The 17,574-nt window shown below is 40.4% G+C and overlaps 3 protein-coding genes across 4 annotated transcripts; 1 reads left to right on the top strand and 2 right to left on the bottom strand.

Moving 5' to 3' along the window:
• Positions 1-9: 9 nt before the first annotated feature.
• On the bottom strand, positions 10-4,274 carry apex1 (APEX nuclease (multifunctional DNA repair enzyme) 1). The gene is made up of 5 exons (XM_056368226.1): positions 4,139-4,274; positions 2,332-2,463; positions 2,070-2,233; positions 1,791-1,983; positions 10-1,124 (listed from the first exon to the last, which is right to left on the bottom strand). Exons 2-5 carry the CDS (start codon positions 2,390-2,392, stop codon positions 610-612), a joined length of 933 nt encoding a protein of 310 aa, XP_056224201.1. The 5' UTR covers positions 2,393-2,463; positions 4,139-4,274; the 3' UTR covers positions 10-609.
• Positions 4,275-4,483: 209 nt separating this feature from the next.
• osgep (O-sialoglycoprotein endopeptidase) lies at positions 4,484-13,238 on the top strand. Of its 2 annotated transcripts, none has more exons than XM_056367794.1 (12): positions 4,484-4,551; positions 6,186-6,317; positions 6,422-6,541; positions 7,504-7,679; positions 7,775-7,870; positions 7,965-8,014; positions 8,129-8,207; positions 8,333-8,398; positions 9,047-9,137; positions 10,258-10,333; positions 11,280-11,378; positions 11,741-13,238. In XM_056367794.1, the coding sequence occupies exons 2-12, from the start codon at positions 6,203-6,205 to the stop codon at positions 11,778-11,780; spliced, it is 1,008 nt and encodes a 335-aa protein (XP_056223769.1). In that variant the 5' UTR covers positions 4,484-4,551; positions 6,186-6,202; the 3' UTR covers positions 11,781-13,238. The 2 variants fall into 2 exon arrangements, with proteins under 2 accessions (XP_056223769.1, XP_056223770.1); XM_056367795.1 differs by lacking the exon at positions 4,484-4,551 and adding an exon at positions 4,607-4,626.
• Positions 13,229-17,143, bottom strand: si:ch211-214j24.10 (uncharacterized protein LOC558894 homolog). Its single transcript, XM_056367796.1, has 4 exons — positions 16,998-17,143; positions 14,485-15,276; positions 14,346-14,378; positions 13,229-14,103 (listed from the first exon to the last, which is right to left on the bottom strand). The coding sequence occupies exons 1-4, from the start codon at positions 17,011-17,013 to the stop codon at positions 14,054-14,056; spliced, it is 891 nt and encodes a 296-aa protein (XP_056223771.1). The 5' UTR covers positions 17,014-17,143; the 3' UTR covers positions 13,229-14,053.
• Between the last annotated feature and the right edge of the window lie 431 nt (positions 17,144-17,574).

The raw sequence follows: 17,574 nt of genomic DNA, 5'->3' as shown, positions 1-17,574 counted from the left end.
AGAACAAGGTTTCTATATAAATTCAGTCTTTATTGAGAAGAGGGCCAAGTTTTATAACAAAAAATTGAACACTGGTTATTGGAAAGGAAGCTTAAAGGTTTTTGTGCTACAACAAAAATACATTTTCTCTTAACAGCAGTAGTTTCATTTCAAACGGTAACATGAAAAAAACAGAGTTGGGTCCTGACAATGAAACAGGTTTACAGCTGGTGACAGGACAATGTTGAAAATCAGCTTAGACATCTTTTGGTATTTAGTGTTGTATTTTTACAGAATTGCCAAGATGAATTTAGGTGTTTACTGACAAATTCAATTACAGAGAGAGGACTAATGGGCCTTATGTATCGTGTCATGAAACTTTCATGTGAAAAAGACAAAAGCACCAGACAACTACGCTACTGCTGACTTTACTGAATGACTGACACTGGGCAGAACTTCATCCATGACAGATTTCAACAGATGCAAGACTTTCCTGCACAACCAGGTGTTGCTGCACTCTAACAGTGCACACATCGGCATACATGATCGTTTTGAGCTGAGTCGAAACAGGAATATTAAGAAAATGGTGCCGGCCAGACAAAGCAGTAACCCTGCTGTCCTCACAGCGACCTACACAGCTAAGTGCAGAGTGATGGGGCAGTGGTCGCTTCCCATCGCCTTGTTGCGGATCTTGCTGTCGCACAGGCCTGGCAGCAAGGAGGACGACAGCAAAAAGTAATCGAGCCTCCAGCCCACGTTCTTGGCGCGGGAGTTCATCATGTAGGTCCAGAAGGTGTAGGCGTTGGTCTGCTCGGGGTAGAGCTCGCGGAAGCTGTCGCTGAAACCGGCCGACAGCAGCTGGCTGAAGCCCTCGCGCTCCTCGGGGGTGAAGCCGGCGCTTTTCTTGTTGCCCTTGGGGTTCTTCAGGTCGATCTCCTGGTGTGCAACGTTGAGGTCGCCACACAGCACCAGGGGCTTCTGTATGTCCAGCTCGGTCAGATACGCCCGGAAGTCCTCGTCCCAGGTTTTGCGATAATCTAGGCGCACGAGGCCTCTGCTGGCGTTTGGCACATAGGTGGTGACCAGGTAGAAGTTGGGGAACTCTGCAGTGATGACACGGCCCTCCTTGTCATGCTCCTCTTTGCCTGGAGAATTGGTAGAGGAGAAGGCAAATACTGAACCAGGATTCAAAGACCTTTTCAGTTTAGTCATTTACAGATGGTCAACAAGGTCAAATCAGTCTGTGCAGTTACTACAATATGTACCTGGCAGTTTGTCACGTGTTGGGAAATTTATCTTGCTGAGACTTATGTATAAGGTAAATATGAAGCTATCACCAGCAGCTGGTTAGCTTAGTACAAACACTGGAAACGGGGAAACAGCTAGCTCTTTCCAAAGGGAACAAAACTCACCTACCAGGACCTTTAAATCTCACGTAGTAACATGTTAAAAAGTATAATTTACCTTTTTACAGAGGCTCTGTGCTGGATGTGGGACCAGTCAAGTAGTGGAGACTCCATAAGTTACTACCCTTAACCAAGTAATAGTACTGCAGATAATTTTATTCTTCAAGAACTATTCATTCAATTACATGTAATAAGTGTATCTACTTAAAATTTAAACTTAAACTTTTTTTGTGCAATTTTCAAACATTTGAACTCTTAAAAACTATCAATTCAAAACTGTACTTGGCATACTTGTGCCTAATCGCCACCAATGCAGGTTCAGGATCTCACAGACCAATACATGAGGTCTGCTACACAGGCACAGCATTTCTAAATGGTATAACAGCAAAATAAAGCACCGCTCACCAATGCCATAGGTCACTTTGAGGGGTTTGGTCTTGCAGAGCATGGCCACACCACTGTAACCCCCCTTATCATCTGAGGCAGCCCAGTACTTGTGAGGGTACTCGGGCATGGAGGTGATATCAGCAGGGAGGTCCTTGTCCGCACACTTGGTCTCCTGCAGGCACAAAACATCTGGATCCTCCTCGCGCACCCACTGGGAGGGAAGAGCACAAATGTGTGAGTGCATAACCATTTAGCCTGCTGACTAACTTATGTTTCTCAGGGTCACTGCAAACTCACATCCAGGCCCTTCTTCTTCACCCAGGCCCTCAGCCCATCCACATTCCAGGAGGTGATCTTCATGTTGGCATCTCGTCCATCTTTGCTGGTCATTTTGTCAGGAGGATCCTCATACAGCACTGGGGCCTCTGGTTCCTTAGCCTTCTTCGTTTTCTTTGCAGCAGCTGTGAGGTGGAAGATAGACATATGTCGTAATGAAAGTAGCCAAGAGGTCAGATATGTGCGTTTACGTGTGAATGTGTTTTAATGCGTGCTGTAATACCAGAGCCGGCGTCATTTTCCCCGTCTGCAGACGCCTCCTCTGCCTTCTTGCCTCTCTTCATACTTGAACTCGCTCTGACTGCAAACACACCTCGCAGACACACAACACGCACACACAACAGCACACGCGCCGCTGCAAGAACAGAAGAGGAGTATAAATGATGTGTTCATTTAAAACTGTCAAGTGTTGAATGCTACAACAACAGTATGCTGTCCCTCCACCCTATGTCACCAAATGTACAGGTTCTTACTGTAGTGCTGAATCAGTGGTTGATAAATCAATTACTCAATTGATAGAAAATGAATCAGATATTTATAGTCAGATATAACTGTTAAAGATGATTTGCTGTTTCCAGCTTCTCCAGTGGGAGGATTTTCTGTTCTGTATCATTGTAAATACACTTTCTTTGGATTTTCGGTTGTTGGTCAAACAAACAAGCAATTTCCCTTCACCTTTGGGTTATGGGAAGTTTTAAAAAATATATATTTATAGCATTTTATAGATTTAAAAATGGATTACATTAGACAAATATTGACAAATGAATTGATAATGAAAACACTTAAAAACAGTTAAATGCTTTTGCTCAAATTAAACAGACTGGGTGATTGAAAATCTCCACACAGTCAATGCTGCTCACTAGATTCACTCACTAGACTGCTCACTGCTTACTAGATTATTGATGTTGATATCAAAATCGATAAATCTAACTAACATAAATATTACACATATTTGATAAGGATCCATTACATTTACATCCAGTGGTTCTCAAACCTTTTCACATCAAACCCCAAACTGACACTAATTAATCCATGGACCCCCATCTGATAAAGACTTTTGCTTTAAGATTTCTTTGTCAAAAAAAGTGAAACCCATGACTAGAACAGTCATACACTGTCATTATGTTACTGGTGGATGGAATTATAATGAAAATAAAAGATGGCAACCCACTTTGAGAGCAACTAATGCAACGGATACACTGTTTCTAAATGTTTCTGTGCTGCGGTTTGTAATTTATCAACCAACATACCCAACAATACCATCTATCTGCAATAAGCCAATACTGGCCTATATATTGGTCTATTTTTAACTTTTACAGCTATTACTTGGCTAATTGTAATTTTCTCCAGTTGTGTTTCAAATTACTTTGATGAAGCCAACTTAAACATCTACAGACAAGCAAGTGTGAAAACTTATAACGGCATCAGTATCGGCCTATTGGATGTCGGCCCAACCACGAGGTTTCCCGTCTTGTAGGAAACAGACGTTCAGCTCGCGGTACGTCTTCATCCTCGTGTTACAAAATACCTCAATTTCACACGCATGCATTTGTTTCAGATGGCTCATCGGCTTGACAAAGGCCGAGCGAGTTTCTGAAGGCTTCACTATTTTCTCTGACAAAGAGGAAGCGCGCTGACAGCCTTTATTTTAATGAAAGTCGTTGCTGCATGCAGCCAAGCGCATTAAATTTAAAATATGAGTGAATTTGAGACCCGCTGGATGCAAGCTCAACAGCATGTATGAAGAAAACATAAATACACAAACTACACAAGCTAGCTAACAGTTTTACTGTGTCACACAAGTTTAATCGTAAGCTATGCTAATGCTAGCGTTTCCTCTGTGACAAAGACCACTGAGCCTGCAGCAGACGGCCTGCACTAAGAATCAATGGAGAATGACCAGCCAGCTAACTTTAGTTTCTTCACACCTTCACTGATTGATCAACTGATGCAAATCCGGTTAAATATAGTTAGCATTTTATTTTCGATCGACGACACCTTTCAGGAAAAGGAGATGCAAATAGTCTTACTTGTACTCTCACAACAGGATGCAAAGATCAGACAAGTGCTGCTTCCCAGTCACTCCCCCCAAACACACACACACACTCACTCACACATCCACAATCGCACACACAAAGCACAGCAAAGATTTCTGACCACGTGCTTGCTGTATTTAGTGACTGGCGCATTACATGCCTGCTACAAATTACAAAAGAAATCCACATTTTAATTTATAATTTTAAAAATATGATTAAAATATATAAAGCATTAGCTGCTATGACACACATCGCATTGTTCTGAAGTATTGCATCGTGTTTCTTCAGTATCCTGAAGTAAAACACAGGCCGTTAGACGAAGCATTTTGGTCAGGCGAACTCCACAGGTGTTAGAATGGGTCCTTCGAGGTTCATATGGAGGAGCTGAGTTGCAGGAGCAAGCTAAGGTAGCAAATTTACTAGTTTTATCATTAAACTGAGACGAGTTTTAATTATTGTGAACTACCGAAGGAAATTAAAAAGTTAGGTATACCTATTGTATCCTTCAACGCAGCGTTAATATAAGCTAGTTTTAGGGGAGCAGTATGTTGTCAGTACTAGCTTAGCAGCAGCACAGCTATGCAGGATGCTATATTTTGGTTTTAGGCTAAATATGGACATCATTTATCTTTGTTTCCTCTAATGTGGCTTTTATTCAGGTTGGACATGTATAGGCTGACAGGCGTAGGCCATTTAAATGTATTTAAATGTAAAATTATAGTTTAGAATTTAATGTTAGCATGTTTATCATCAAAAAATACAAACGCCCACTCATATAAATCACCAAAAAACACCTCTGGGAAAATGTAAATTCGCACTCTGCTGTGGAAGCTAATTTCTGCCAGGAAAAAGATTAGTTGTGGTGCAAATAGAAATAGTGATGGTAATTCACAATTATACGTTATTGTATTGAAATTATGAGAAACTAAGTCAAAATGACTCTCAAAGTTGAATATTTTGGCGCAGTAAGTTAAAGTATTGGCTTTAAAAGTTGAAAATGATGATAACATGTTCAAACTGTAATATCACATCTGAAAATTTTGACTGTCACAAGTTTGATTCAGTATCTCAGTTTTTACTTCATATTTCATAATTTTGATTTAGTTACTCATTGTTTCATTTTATTGCTCATACTTTTACTTAGTATTTTGTCATTTTGGCACACGTGTACTCCAGTGATTTAGTATTGCACGTCTATAAAATTATAAGACTTGCAAGAGTAGTAATCAATCAGTCAATCAAGCTATAACTTTATAACTTAACTTTAAGTGTGCTCATCAGTGAAACTGGCAAAGGAGGTTTCTGATTGGAATCCAAACCTGGATACAATTTAAACTGGCACCTAATTTGTTTGAACTAATTCAAATAGAATCCAAAGACTGTATTGCCCTCTGACTATTGCATCATTTACGTTTATATATTTTCTGAATTTTACTGGCACATTATTGAAGCAGTAAGGTTAATATTATAAAGGATACTTGGAGGCCCTATATGCTCTGGTAATAAGAGCTGATACTTTTGTGAGAGTGTGTTCATTTTAGTGTGGTTCATTCCAGCAACATTTTGTGCCAAACTACAAAAGAAAATGAATCTTAAGTGTGTTGTTATAAAATAACATGGCATCTGTCCCTGCTTAACCTTCCCTCCTCTCCCAGTAAAGCTTAGTGAAAATGCTATATTGCAAATAGAAATTGGCAACAACTTCCAGTTTAGCCAACCATTGCTGCCATCTGCTGGACAGGGCCGGTGGCGCTGGCAGTGGGTAATATTAGACCAAGTTTAATGTGTAAAATTAGTCGAGTATCCATTTAATTTCTCATAATTCTGTATTAGTATGTTACAATTTTGACTTAATTTTGATATAGTATCATATTTTCACTTTTCATGTTTTTTTTCCGTGGGCAGATATAGCCTTCCTAAAGAGATGAAGTGATTAACTGGAAAATACAATTGAAAACAGACACTATTCTAATAGACCTGTTGGTTTTGTGAAGAGAGAAAACATTAGTCTTCACTGCACATTCTTTTCTCTTTTCTATAGACTGTTCTTCAGCTGCCATGACTGTAGTAATCGGGTTTGAGGGCAGTGCCAATAAGATCGGCATAGGAATCATCAGAGATGGTGAAGTTCTTTCCAACCCTAGACGGACTTACATCACACCTCCTGGTCAAGGCAAGTCAGACTTCTGTTAAAATGCCAAAGTCAACTTCACTTCAGGGGTGGTATATTAAAGTCTGACGTATTTGGAGTTGACAGCATGTTATTTTACCCGTCAGGATTCATGCCAAGTGACACAGCCCGGCACCACCGTGCTGTCATACTGACTGTCCTGAAGGAGGCGCTGGAGCAAGCAGGGCTGAAGCCTGCAGATATCGATTGTGTGGCGTATACCAAAGGTAACATAAGATACTGTGAGTTCATCTTGTAGTAGAGCAAGATTGAACTTGTCAGACGTCTGTCAGAATGAGGATCACCTCATACTTTTACAAGTTTTACAAGTGTGTGCTCATGTCATTCTTAACTACTTTCTCTAGATAATTCTAGTATTTGCCTTAAGACACTACAGAGAGTCTTTGGATGGAGGCAGAGCTTGCCCTTTGACCTTTCTTATAAGTTTCTACCTCAGGGTTGGTAAAAACATTTCTCCTCAGTTTAACATGATGTACTGTATATATCCCTCACCTGCTTGTTCCACTTCACTGTAGCTAATTCAGTTACGTTGACTACAATATTAAAATCCAAAGCAGCATTTCTTAACCACTGCATAGTTACATCACATGGGTTAATTCTAGATATCTTGTGCAGTACTTTACACTGTACACATTCATATCCAGCTCATGTGTTTGATATCTTTGAAAACACCGGAGTTTAAAATAACATTGTTCAGATAAGCACCATTTTCCTCCAAGTCCAGTGTTAGTTTTGTATGTTGAACATCATAGCTGTAATTTGAAGCTTAATTTTGCTCTACTTGCGAGCAAATATACAGTATGTACAGTGGGCTGACAAATTTGTCATTTGTTTTTGAAAAGGTAATTTTAGGGCAGTGAAGCTACCAGCTGCCAATATTTTGTGTTGCTGCTTTAGTGGATCCCATTAGGTTCTTTCTTTTCAGGATAAAAAAACAAACATCATAGGACACTAAAATCCTCTTACTGACTTCAGGTTAACTTACGTTCTTACGGCATTCTCGGGTCTGTGTGAGGGAGGCCTCTTTACACGTCTGATGGCCCTAAGGCAAAGATGGTTTAACATGTTGCAGTAGGCAAAACTGACGGGCTGGTGTTATGTTCTCTCTCAGGCAAAGACAGAATATCTTTTGAAAAACCTCTCCCTTGTTCTTCCTCTTCTCTGTCAGGTCCTGGTATGGGTGCCCCCTTGGTAATGGTGGCTCTGGTGGCTCGTACAGTCTCACAGCTTTGGGGGAAGCCGCTCCTCGGTGTCAACCACTGTATCGGACACATCGAGATGGGTCGACTCATCACCAAAGCCAACAACCCCACTGTGCTTTATGTTAGTGGGGGGAACACACAGGTTGGTTTCTTTTATGTAGGTAACATGTAAACATACAGCGAGTAATTTATTAGACACTGATGTATTCATATTGTTGTCCAATTCTTACTGTGCAGGTTATTGCATACTCAGAGCGGCGATATAGAATATTTGGGGAGACCATCGACATTGCGGTTGGCAACTGTTTGGACAGGTTCGCCAGAGTTATAAAGGTTTGTGTCATTCTTGTTTTCATTATAGCAGCGATTTGCCTTTTACTGTGTCTGAGATGTGTGTGTTGATACTTCTGTGCTCAACTCAACTCAGATTTCCAATGACCCCAGTCCAGGCTACAACATAGAGCAGATGGCCAAGAAGTGAGTGGGGGTTTACATGTACAATTGCACATTTGACACGAAGCAGTTTCACTGAGGGAGCCGGGGATGTATCGTGAGCTTATTTTTGTATTTTCTTTTTGTCCACGCTGTTAGAGGGAGTCAGTATGTGGAGCTACCGTATACAGTTAAAGGAATGGACGTCTCTTTCTCTGGGATTTTATCCTACATTGAGGTGAGTGGTGATTTATGATTCAGTCCTCTTAGTTATCCTTTGACATGTTTGACAAGCTGTGAAACTGATTCTCAAACCTACAGTTTGATGTTTTGTTTTGTTTTCTTTCTATTTTTCTTTTATAGGAAGCTGCTCATAAGATGCTGAGCTCTGGTCAGTGTACAGCAGAGGACCTGTGCTTCTCACTGCAGGTACTAAGGACCAACACACCCAGTTAGTCTATTAACATAGTGCTGTCCTGCATGTGGGGATATGGTGAAGACACTAGGCAACAGTGGAGAACAAAAACTCCCTTTTAACAGGAAGGGGGCGCCCCCAGTGGCTCACCTGGTAGAGCGAGTACCACAAAGGCTTAGTCATTACCTAAGCAGCCTGGGTTTGAATCTGACCTGTGGCCCTTTGCTGTATGTCATCCCCCTCTGTCTCCCTGGCTTTCCTGTTTCTCTCTCACTGCAACTATCAGAATAAAGGCTAAAAAGTAAAAAAAAAACACAACACAGAAAGAAATCTCCAATAGAATCACAGAAGAGAGAAAATACAAAGTTGTAATTATTTGTAGAAGTCAGTTGTAAGCTTAAAGGCTCTGATCTTGTTTGGGTGTCCATAGCAACTTTAAACCTCAAAGCCTCATAACACAGTCTTCAAAGAACTCAGTGTTTAGATGTCTTGCCCTGTTTTGATCTTGAAATATTTGGACTAAAACATCATGACAAGGCCTACAATGATATTCCATTGTCTAAATAGTTGCTGATTAATTTTCTGTCAGTTGACTAAGTGATTAATCAACTAATGGTTGCAGCTCTAATCATGATATTAAATTGAGTTGGTAATCTCTGCAGGAGACAGTTTTCTCCATGCTGGTGGAGATCACAGAGAGGGCCATGGCTCACTGCGGCTCCCAAGAGGTCCTCATCGTCGGGGGTGTTGGCTGTGAGTACACATCAGAAATGGATGCTTCAAGGAAAAATCCAGTCCAACAAATGTAGTCCCTGTTAAAAAATACATACTGTTGATGTCATTTGTGCCTCTGGGTCTGTCTTTGTGGGGACTGTTTATCTGGGTCAGTGATATTTCCAGTGGCTACAGTGCTTCATAAAAATATCAGTAATATAACAGTAAATGTCCTGAAGTGTGAGAAAGAACCAGGTTTTCTTTCTAGAGTTTATACAAATGTACAATACAGGAGCCTGAGAGACTGTGTACACTATTGTATTGTGCACTGTATCTACAGTTGTGAAATGCACTGAAATGAGTCTAAGGGCTGGTTTTTGTCTTTCAAGGAACAGGCCTACCCATTTTTCCTCTGTGTGCGTGGGCACTCAGAGAAGTGACTTCTGACAAAAACACAAATATTGTCATTCCTGATACTCAGTAAACTGTGCAGAAGTGTTATCAGATTAACAACCGCACACATTCTTCCCGTTTTTGTACCTAAAAACAAAGAGAATGATGCAGTGGAAGAATATTCATATTATTTTTCAAATTGGAAAATGGATCATTTTAAAGTCACCTTTTTACTAGATTTACAGCAGTATTTATGAACTTTGTCATATTTTTATCTTAAATGTTAAATCTTAATCTAAATTTTAAACATTAAATCTTAACGCTTGCGTTCTCACCTGAAAGAATATCAAAACATAGTAAAGTAATATGATAACAGCCTGAGGACCAAATTTGTAACAGCTTTGAGTCTGGTTTGACCATGGATAGAGCAGGATCAAGCTGTTATTTTGGTACTTTGGCAGACCGTCAGTGTGAATTTGACCCACGAAGACCCACAATCTACTGATGTTGTTCCAAACTGTTGTTTGTTTGTAAATGAAATTACCTCTCAGTCACTTGGAAAAGAGCTTGAGCTAAATGTCTGAAATACGAATATCCTTGTACCTTGAAGGATAATCCCAAGATTAATTAAAAAAACATTCCCTGTAAGTAAGAACACTGAGAATAATTAAAGCTTACATTCATTTATTCGCCAGAAGATTTGATGTGTGTTTATATGATTGAGTCCAGTCTAAGTGGAGAGTAAGAGCTCTGGTTTCCTCTGCAGGTAATCTGCGTCTGCAGGAGATGATGGGGGTCATGTGTAAGGAGCGAGGTGCCAAGCTGTTTGCCACAGATGAACGGTAAACCAGCCCGTCCACACCCAGAACATTCACTTACATTCACATTACAACAGAGTTTGTTTGAGATTCACCCAGGCAGCACTGATACTTTAACCACTCTCATACCATTAACATACAATATAACTGGCTCTACAGTCAGGTGTTGAAACACTGGATTATCAGGACTGTAACACACCCTTCAACAGGTCTGTAGTGTGGGTGATGTAGATGGCTTTTCCACTGTGACAAGATTCAGGAAAAATTCAGGATCACACTTAATTCTCTAAATATAACAAATACTCATGCTAAACTCCTACTTTTTTAATATTATTTATTATTTAAATCACATATACTACTTTTTTTAACTGCATGCCATGTTTTAGATTTGTTTTTATTCTCTTCCAGGCTGCTTTTATTTTTTATTCATTTCATTAAAATACTTATGGTAGAAAAAATCATCACAATAAACTTTATTGTAGTCAAGGTTTAGAAACGTTTTGATGGTAATGTGCAAGGACAAACTTATTTGAAGTCTATACAACCACAACAATCTTCAGGAAAATAAAGAACAAACGGACACGAGGCTCAATGATTACACATCAGAAGCAGGTTTCAACTCTACATATTGATTTTAAGTGCTTTTAAAACAATGAAACTATCTTTAAAAATGGCATGCGTTACAAAAGTGTAAACAGTATGTAAAGTGTATATGATTTGTAGTAAATGGGCTGAACAAACAGAAACATTGGTATGGCCCTGTTAAAAATATTTACATTAAGGGAAACAATACAGAAATGTCCATATCAAACCCTTTTGTATGAAAGTGTGACAAGAGCAAAACATCATCTTTTCTCTCCATCACAAATTCTCACTGCTGAATTCCTAAAACATCCTGGGATCTCAGTCTGCCAGGAACACTGTGTTCCAGGTTCAGTCCAGATAACACACTTTTCCCTTTATGCCACAGATTCTGCATAGACAACGGAGCAATGATTGCTCAGGCCGGCTGGGAGATGTTTAGGTCCGGTCAGGTGACGGAGCTGGAGGACTCATGGATTACACAAAGGTAGAGTCCACGTCACTGTTTCTCTTTGTCTCTCTCCGTTCTGTTCTTGTTTATCTGCTTCTACGTTCTTCTGGGAAATTATGACAAATCCACACTGGTTGCTTGTGATTTAATGATCTAGAAAACAGATTTTGATCCATGGTGCTTTCAGGGTCCCTTAGTTAGAAAGTATATAGACTTTACTATTACCCTTAATTATACAGGGAACATAGTAAGTATCTCAGTCTTCACCATCTCTTTGTGTGAAAGAAAGTTGTGAATCCTGGATTTAATTGCTGTAGGAGAAATTTTAACATTGTCACCTCACTGTGCTTGTACTTGTTGCCGGACCATGTCGAGCATTAACATTTGTCCTGTTGCAGGTACAGAACAGATGAGGTGGAGGTGACGTGGAGAGACTGACTGATGGACTGAGCGACACAACATCCTGGTGTTAAATATGTTGTTGCAGCAGGTCTGTAGTACACCTGGCCTCTAAAGGGACACTTGCACTCTGTTGCATGTGACATTAAAGAGTTGCTACTCAAAGTCAAATTAAGCATTCAGCTTTAAAGATGTCATGAGGTTTGTAGTTGTTCTTGTTTAGTTTACTCATGTTTAAAGGATAAGTCAGGTGATAGTCTCTATTTTTATAACTGTCATCAGATACCATGAAAAACCAAACCCAACATTGAACTGATCCTGCTAAAAAGAACTGTGTGTATACAAAGGCTCATACATGTTATTCCTCTGTTGTACAAAAACACACATCAGTGAGCCACAGTGTTGCAAGCAGGTCTTCATTGCTATGCACACACACACTGTAGTTATTTTTACTCAATTGCGCATATGCCATCCTGCTGCTGGTAATACAGCAATTGCGTATTAATCCACAGCTGAAAATAGTACCCAACGAATGCACCATTTCCTCCTGTTGAGTAACGTTTGCTCAGAGCTACAGTCCAGCTGTTACTGAGCTGAGTTATTATTATTTGGGACATGTTTTCAAAGATTTATATCATCAGTAGTAAGGAATGGGCTTCAGGGCTGAGCGCCACAGACATGGTGGGGAGGTCAGAAGGTATTGTGAGCTAGACTATTTTCTGTGTTGGTTTTTCGTTCTTTTCATGGGATTTGACACTAAAAATACAATATCACCAGCTTTTTCTTTTAAAATTGTTAGGGAACTTCACTCTTTGGTGGCTGTTGTAAATACTGCAGTAGAAAGAGGTATATTTTGATTGTCACATTTTGGAGAACTTATGCATGTCAACTACACACTCCTGCATAACTTCCTCTGGTCACAAGAGGTGGTGGGACTTTTCCTGGATGGACCACATCCTGCACCTGAGCGTTCACATCTACAACAAACAAATGTACCGTCAGTTTGTGAGATCAAAGGTGATTTGGTTTTTTTTTCAAATTAAGATGGCTACTTTACATTAGACTTTCTACATGCACTGATGTGGAATTTCAGGGCTGATAATTGTTTGTTTTGGCTGAGAAAGAATTCTCTTGGAACTGCAAAAATCTGAAGAGGAATTGTAAAACACAACAAAACCATGTTTGCTAAGCTCACTGCCTGGTTTCTTCAGTGCTGACAGGAAAAAAACTGACCTTAATGTTCTTACTTCCTTTGACTCTGTCCTCATTCAGAACTGGCCACTGATTTATTGTGTATCACAATAAAATCTGTTGTGCAGCTGTTTTTCCTCTGAAGATCTGGCAGTTTGATTTGAGTTTGTGTCCTGCTTTTTGTTCAGTTACAAATTCCTTGTTGTCATACACTTGAGAGAAACATTAACAGAAACATGTGACTTTAGACTTTGTCAGCAGAAAATCAGAACTTGATATATTCAAATAAAAAGGTCTAAGATTGAACTTATCAAGTTTATTCATTTTTATTGAGCAATACCGTTCACTTACATTCCTCCTCCTTCTCCAGTGTAAATTTTTTTATTCAATAAATTTTCTTCTCAAAAATCAACATACTGGACACGGTGAGATCCCTTATGGATTCATGAATAACACATTCACCTGATTAGGGAACCAAATAAAAACAAAGAAATGAACACAGCATTAAGATCTGACAGGGGTAAAGGGTGAATTCTAACTGTGCCTTTGACTACACCCTTATGTAAACTGAAGACACGGACACAGAAGTCCTCTGCATACATGAACCATAGAACTCAAGCAGGAACAAGACATTCTGTTTATAATTGAGGGGAAGGGGGATAAATCACTCTGGTGAGGGTTTCTCGCACACAGGGATTGGTCACAACAGATTTTTTAACAAAGTGCTTGATTGACCACTCGCTTTACAGAGGAAAAAGAAAAGTTTGATAAAACTGCAGCTTTCAAAAGGGGGGAAAAATTAATTTACAGTTCCTCAGAGATTGTTTTAAAAAAAGACCAGCTCTACACATACAAGCTAAAAATGGTAATGAGAGGCGATGGAAACACATCTGATTAATTAAGGCAGGCTCTCTGTAAGGCGTTAAAAAAAGTCCATTGCTGTAAGATCTCAGAGGAGTTAGTCCAAAGTGTCTCAGTGTGGCTTTGCGTGAAGACATCATCCTGAGTGCAGTGTGTGTGTGTGTGAACGGGACTCAAAAGTTGTCCATCTTTACATGTTTTAATGTGCATGTAGGCGTGTGTTGTATGTGTTTATATAGAACTTTGGGTTTCTCACACTGCTAGGCTGGGTGCTCCTTGGTGTCCTTGTACCAGACAATCCTTTTTGGATCTGGAAGACAGAAAAACAGAACAAAACGTCAAAGGGGAACAAACAAAGACAGCGTTTAAAATGCCAGATTTGTATTGTATTTATTTTGTGTAAATGTTTTCAAAATCTACTAAATACAATGAGAGTGATGTAACCGACAAAACTACAAAATATTACTACAAAACATTGTCATGACAAGCTTTACAAATTCAGAGGGAGCTAAAGCCAATTTCACAACATTTCAAACACCAGTGTCAGCTTACCTCTTTTCTGTCTGTTACACATAGCATTCCATTCTGGGGAGGAAAGAAAAGTCATCATTAAAGGTGATGCACTGAAACGACAACTTTAAAATGGAAAAAAAAAAAAAAAAACTAGCACTGTGTGTTCATAGCTGCTCACCTCTATTGTGATAGTTCAACGCCTCCACTAGATGGCGACAGCTAAGCAGCAGCTTCCCGTTGCTCTCGTCCACCTCTGGACGCGTGTTTGGGGTGACGGAGGTAGTGACTGATGTTTCTTCAGGGACCTGGACTGTGAGACTTGTGTCGAGCTGTAGGTCTTCTGGCTGGTTAGCGTCTGTGGGCTGAGGTGGGAGGGTGTTTGCAGCGGGGCGAGGGCTCGAACCCTCAGTGACCGGCCTCGCCTCGCTGATGAAACTGAGACCCCACTGGTTCTGAAGCAGCACACCGATGGCGGGGCGGTCCTCCTCCAGCGCTCCACCTGCTGCTCCCGCTTTCACCTTGGAAGCGTAGCTGACAGCGGGCTGCAGCTTGGCGGGGCTGTCCTGCACTGGGAAGGCAGGCGGGGGCTTGAGCAGTGACAGACTGTCCTCCACCCACCTCTCCTTCTGATGAACTTTTTGTGGCCGTTCACTTACTCGGCTGACCCCCTTCTGACTTTCCCTACGGAGGCTGCGCCCTTTGTGCTGCTGGCCCTTGCGTTCTTTTTCCCTGCGGAAGGTGAAACCGTGTGTGTGACCGGGTCCAATCAGGTCACCCTCAGGTGAAAGCTGCCGGGGCTGCTGGTCACCTCCAGAGATGCAGCCTCCACCCCCACCACCTCCGCAGTTTCCTGAGCCAGGGGACAGGCGGCGGTTACGAATGTGAGGCTCAGAGTTAGTGGCTGAAACGAGGACTGCTGGGTCGCACAGGTTATCGGACTCACACACAGTGTTGTTGGCTTCCCATGTACCTGAAAGAGGCATTAACATGTCAGTCAAATATCTGCTGTGGTGACACATTGTTTGAATATGTATATATATATATATATATATATATATATATATATATATATATATATATATATATATATATATATATATATATAAATAAATGTCTACACCGTGAAGCAAATCACAAGTGAAGAACAGTAATATTTAAGCTGAGTCTTAAGAAACACTGTGGATGAATTTCCCCTAGGGGATAAATAAATTATATCTATCTATCTATCTATCTATCTATCTATCTATCTATCTATCTATCTATCTATCAACCATGTCACAAATCACCGCCCTGCTCTCTAGAATAAGATTCTCGTTACTGTTGCCACAACAGCACAGTGATAATGACACTGCGTATACAAACAGGTGTCACACACTAGATGATTCTTCACTTGGCATTAGTTCATGGATCTTTGCACGGCTTCATAAAAGCAAACACCAGGGGTGGACGACACATCTTCACATGACTTCACTGTCCCAGCTGATTTTAGCCGAACAACAGTTCCCTGTATTGCTGCCTATTTTCCAAGTTGTGCAGAAAAAACAAGACAACCTGATATAGAATGAAGAGGGTGGAACCGCTCATACAGAGTGTTTTCTGCTGACAGTATCAAAAGGAAAAATTGAAAAAGCCAAATTTTTTAAGCAAGTGTGTTTGTGGACTGTTTTAATGCTCAAAAAATGTGTTACATAATCAACAGACATACAACTAATCACTATCAATTTTGGCAACCCAGGTCATTTATCTTCTCAAATGTGTGGATTTGCTTATTTTCCTGTGTTTTTTACATTGTAAGTGAAACAAAACAAGCAACTTGGAGGCTGAACCTCAGACTCTCCCAAGATCCAAACCTTGACATTTCTCACCTTTTTCCTGACATTTTACGGACTAAATTACCATTCGAGAAAATCTGATTTATGAACACTCGTTAGTTGGCAAACCTACAGTCTGTTTACATAAGGTTTTTCTGTCACATAACTCACGATGAAAACAGAATGGTTGACCAAGTATGTGCGGGAAGGTTTACTTATTTAGGTCCTAGTAAGTACTTAGTCTGGGGTATTAAGGGTGAAACTCAACATGCGGTTTGCAGGGTTTCAGATGAAGGGGCAACAATTACACGATGAGTGAGTACACCCGGCCCGAACAGCTTGCCCGCTACTCAGCGCCACATTTCATAAAACCGGGTGAGGTAGTTCACTAGCCCAGCGAGCCAGTTTCGTACACCGTGACAGAAATTTCGAGAAAACAGCTGACTGTACAGATTTCTGAGAAATTTAGCTCCGTTATTGGCGTCTCTCTTCGAACTGAACAAAATGTTATGATTCACGTCTGCAGGGCTGGCAGCCAGCACCTGTGTTAGCAAACTTTAATTAGCAGCGTCATTGTGCGGCGAATTAAACTCGACGGTTTATCCCTCTGCCGCTGTGACATGGCCAACATTGTTCAACAACCTCTTAACAACCACAGCTGCCGTCGAGAAAATGGCTTCATTTTTACTATATCAAAAAATTCAGGGCTAGCTAGCACCTTAGCCGAAGTCAAAGTTTCGTAACCCCCCATTCAAAGCGGCGAGCAGGCTGCTATCGCTACCGCTAGCTACGCTGCTAACACTGTAGCAAGGCAACAAAATAACACATCTGAAAGTGATGAATTTCTATCAAATGTGTCAAAAAAGTTGTACAAACTTACCTGTTTTGATATGCATGTCTTTTTGATTAATGTGTCGAGGGAGCTAAACCGTTTAGTAACTTTTGTTTACAGCGTTGAGATAACGACAACTCGCTGGATGAGTCTTGAGTGGCCACCCGGAAGCGACACGACAATGTGGGTGGAACAGGAAGTCCCTGCAGATAAGCGGTCCGGCGGGAAACTTTGAGGGAATTTTAATATTTATTATTAACTCGTGTTGTAATGATAACCCATGTGATGGCCACGTGAGTGTTCTAGGTTTTAAGTAGATTCTTTCTTTAATATGTATTTGTGTTATAAAGAAATATGTCACTTTTCCTAATTTTAATACTTAAATACACTATTGTGTTAAACCTTATGTAAAACAATTGAACAGCCACCAGGGACACTAAATCACTGTGGAAAAGGCAAAATTGAGAGAATTCAGACTTCAGTATATGGATGTTATGCAGCAAATATTGTTCATAGGTGTATCTGTACTTATAAGGACTGATATATCCAAAGTGGCCTGGTAAGCACTATTAAAACAGATTACTAAATCATCAACCTGGGAAAGTTCAGATATGCCCTGGGCTGA

Source organism: Seriola aureovittata, chromosome 22, assembly GCF_021018895.1.
Source record: "Seriola aureovittata isolate HTS-2021-v1 ecotype China chromosome 22, ASM2101889v1, whole genome shotgun sequence".
Lineage (NCBI taxonomy): Eukaryota > Metazoa > Chordata > Actinopteri > Carangiformes > Carangidae > Seriola > Seriola aureovittata.
The sequence above is the reverse complement of the archived record's forward strand: the minus strand, read 5'-3'. Positions and strand labels throughout refer to the sequence as shown.

What these genes read in the sequence shown, in the direction of transcription:
- osgep (XM_056367794.1), top strand. Translation starts at nt 6,203, where the DNA reads ATGACTGTAGTAATCGGGTTTGAGGGCAGTGCCAATAAGATCGGCATA. An exon ending in TTGTGTGGCGTATACCAAAG is followed by an intron (nt 6,542 to 7,503) that starts GTAACATAAGAT and finishes CTTCTCTGTCAG; the next exon opens with GTCCTGGTATGGGTGCCCCC. An exon ending in CATCGTCGGGGGTGTTGGCT is followed by an intron (nt 9,138 to 10,257) that starts GTGAGTACACAT and finishes TTTCCTCTGCAG; the next exon opens with GTAATCTGCGTCTGCAGGAG.
- apex1 (XM_056368226.1), bottom strand. Translation starts at nt 2,392, where the DNA reads ATGAAGAGAGGCAAGAAGGCAGAGGAGGCGTCTGCAGACGGGGAAAAT. An exon ending in GGAAAATGACGCCGGCTCTG is followed by an intron (nt 2,234 to 2,331) that starts GTATTACAGCAC and finishes TCCACCTCACAG; the next exon opens with CTGCTGCAAAGAAAACGAAG. An exon ending in CAAAGTGACCTATGGCATTG is followed by an intron (nt 1,125 to 1,790) that starts GTGAGCGGTGCT and finishes CCAATTCTCCAG; the next exon opens with GCAAAGAGGAGCATGACAAG.
- si:ch211-214j24.10 (XM_056367796.1), bottom strand. An exon ending in GTTGAACTATCACAATAGAG is followed by an intron (nt 14,379 to 14,484) that starts GTGAGCAGCTAT and finishes TTTCCTCCCCAG; the next exon opens with AATGGAATGCTATGTGTAAC. An exon ending in GTGTAACAGACAGAAAAGAG is followed by an intron (nt 14,104 to 14,345) that starts GTAAGCTGACAC and finishes TCTGTCTTCCAG; the next exon opens with ATCCAAAAAGGATTGTCTGG.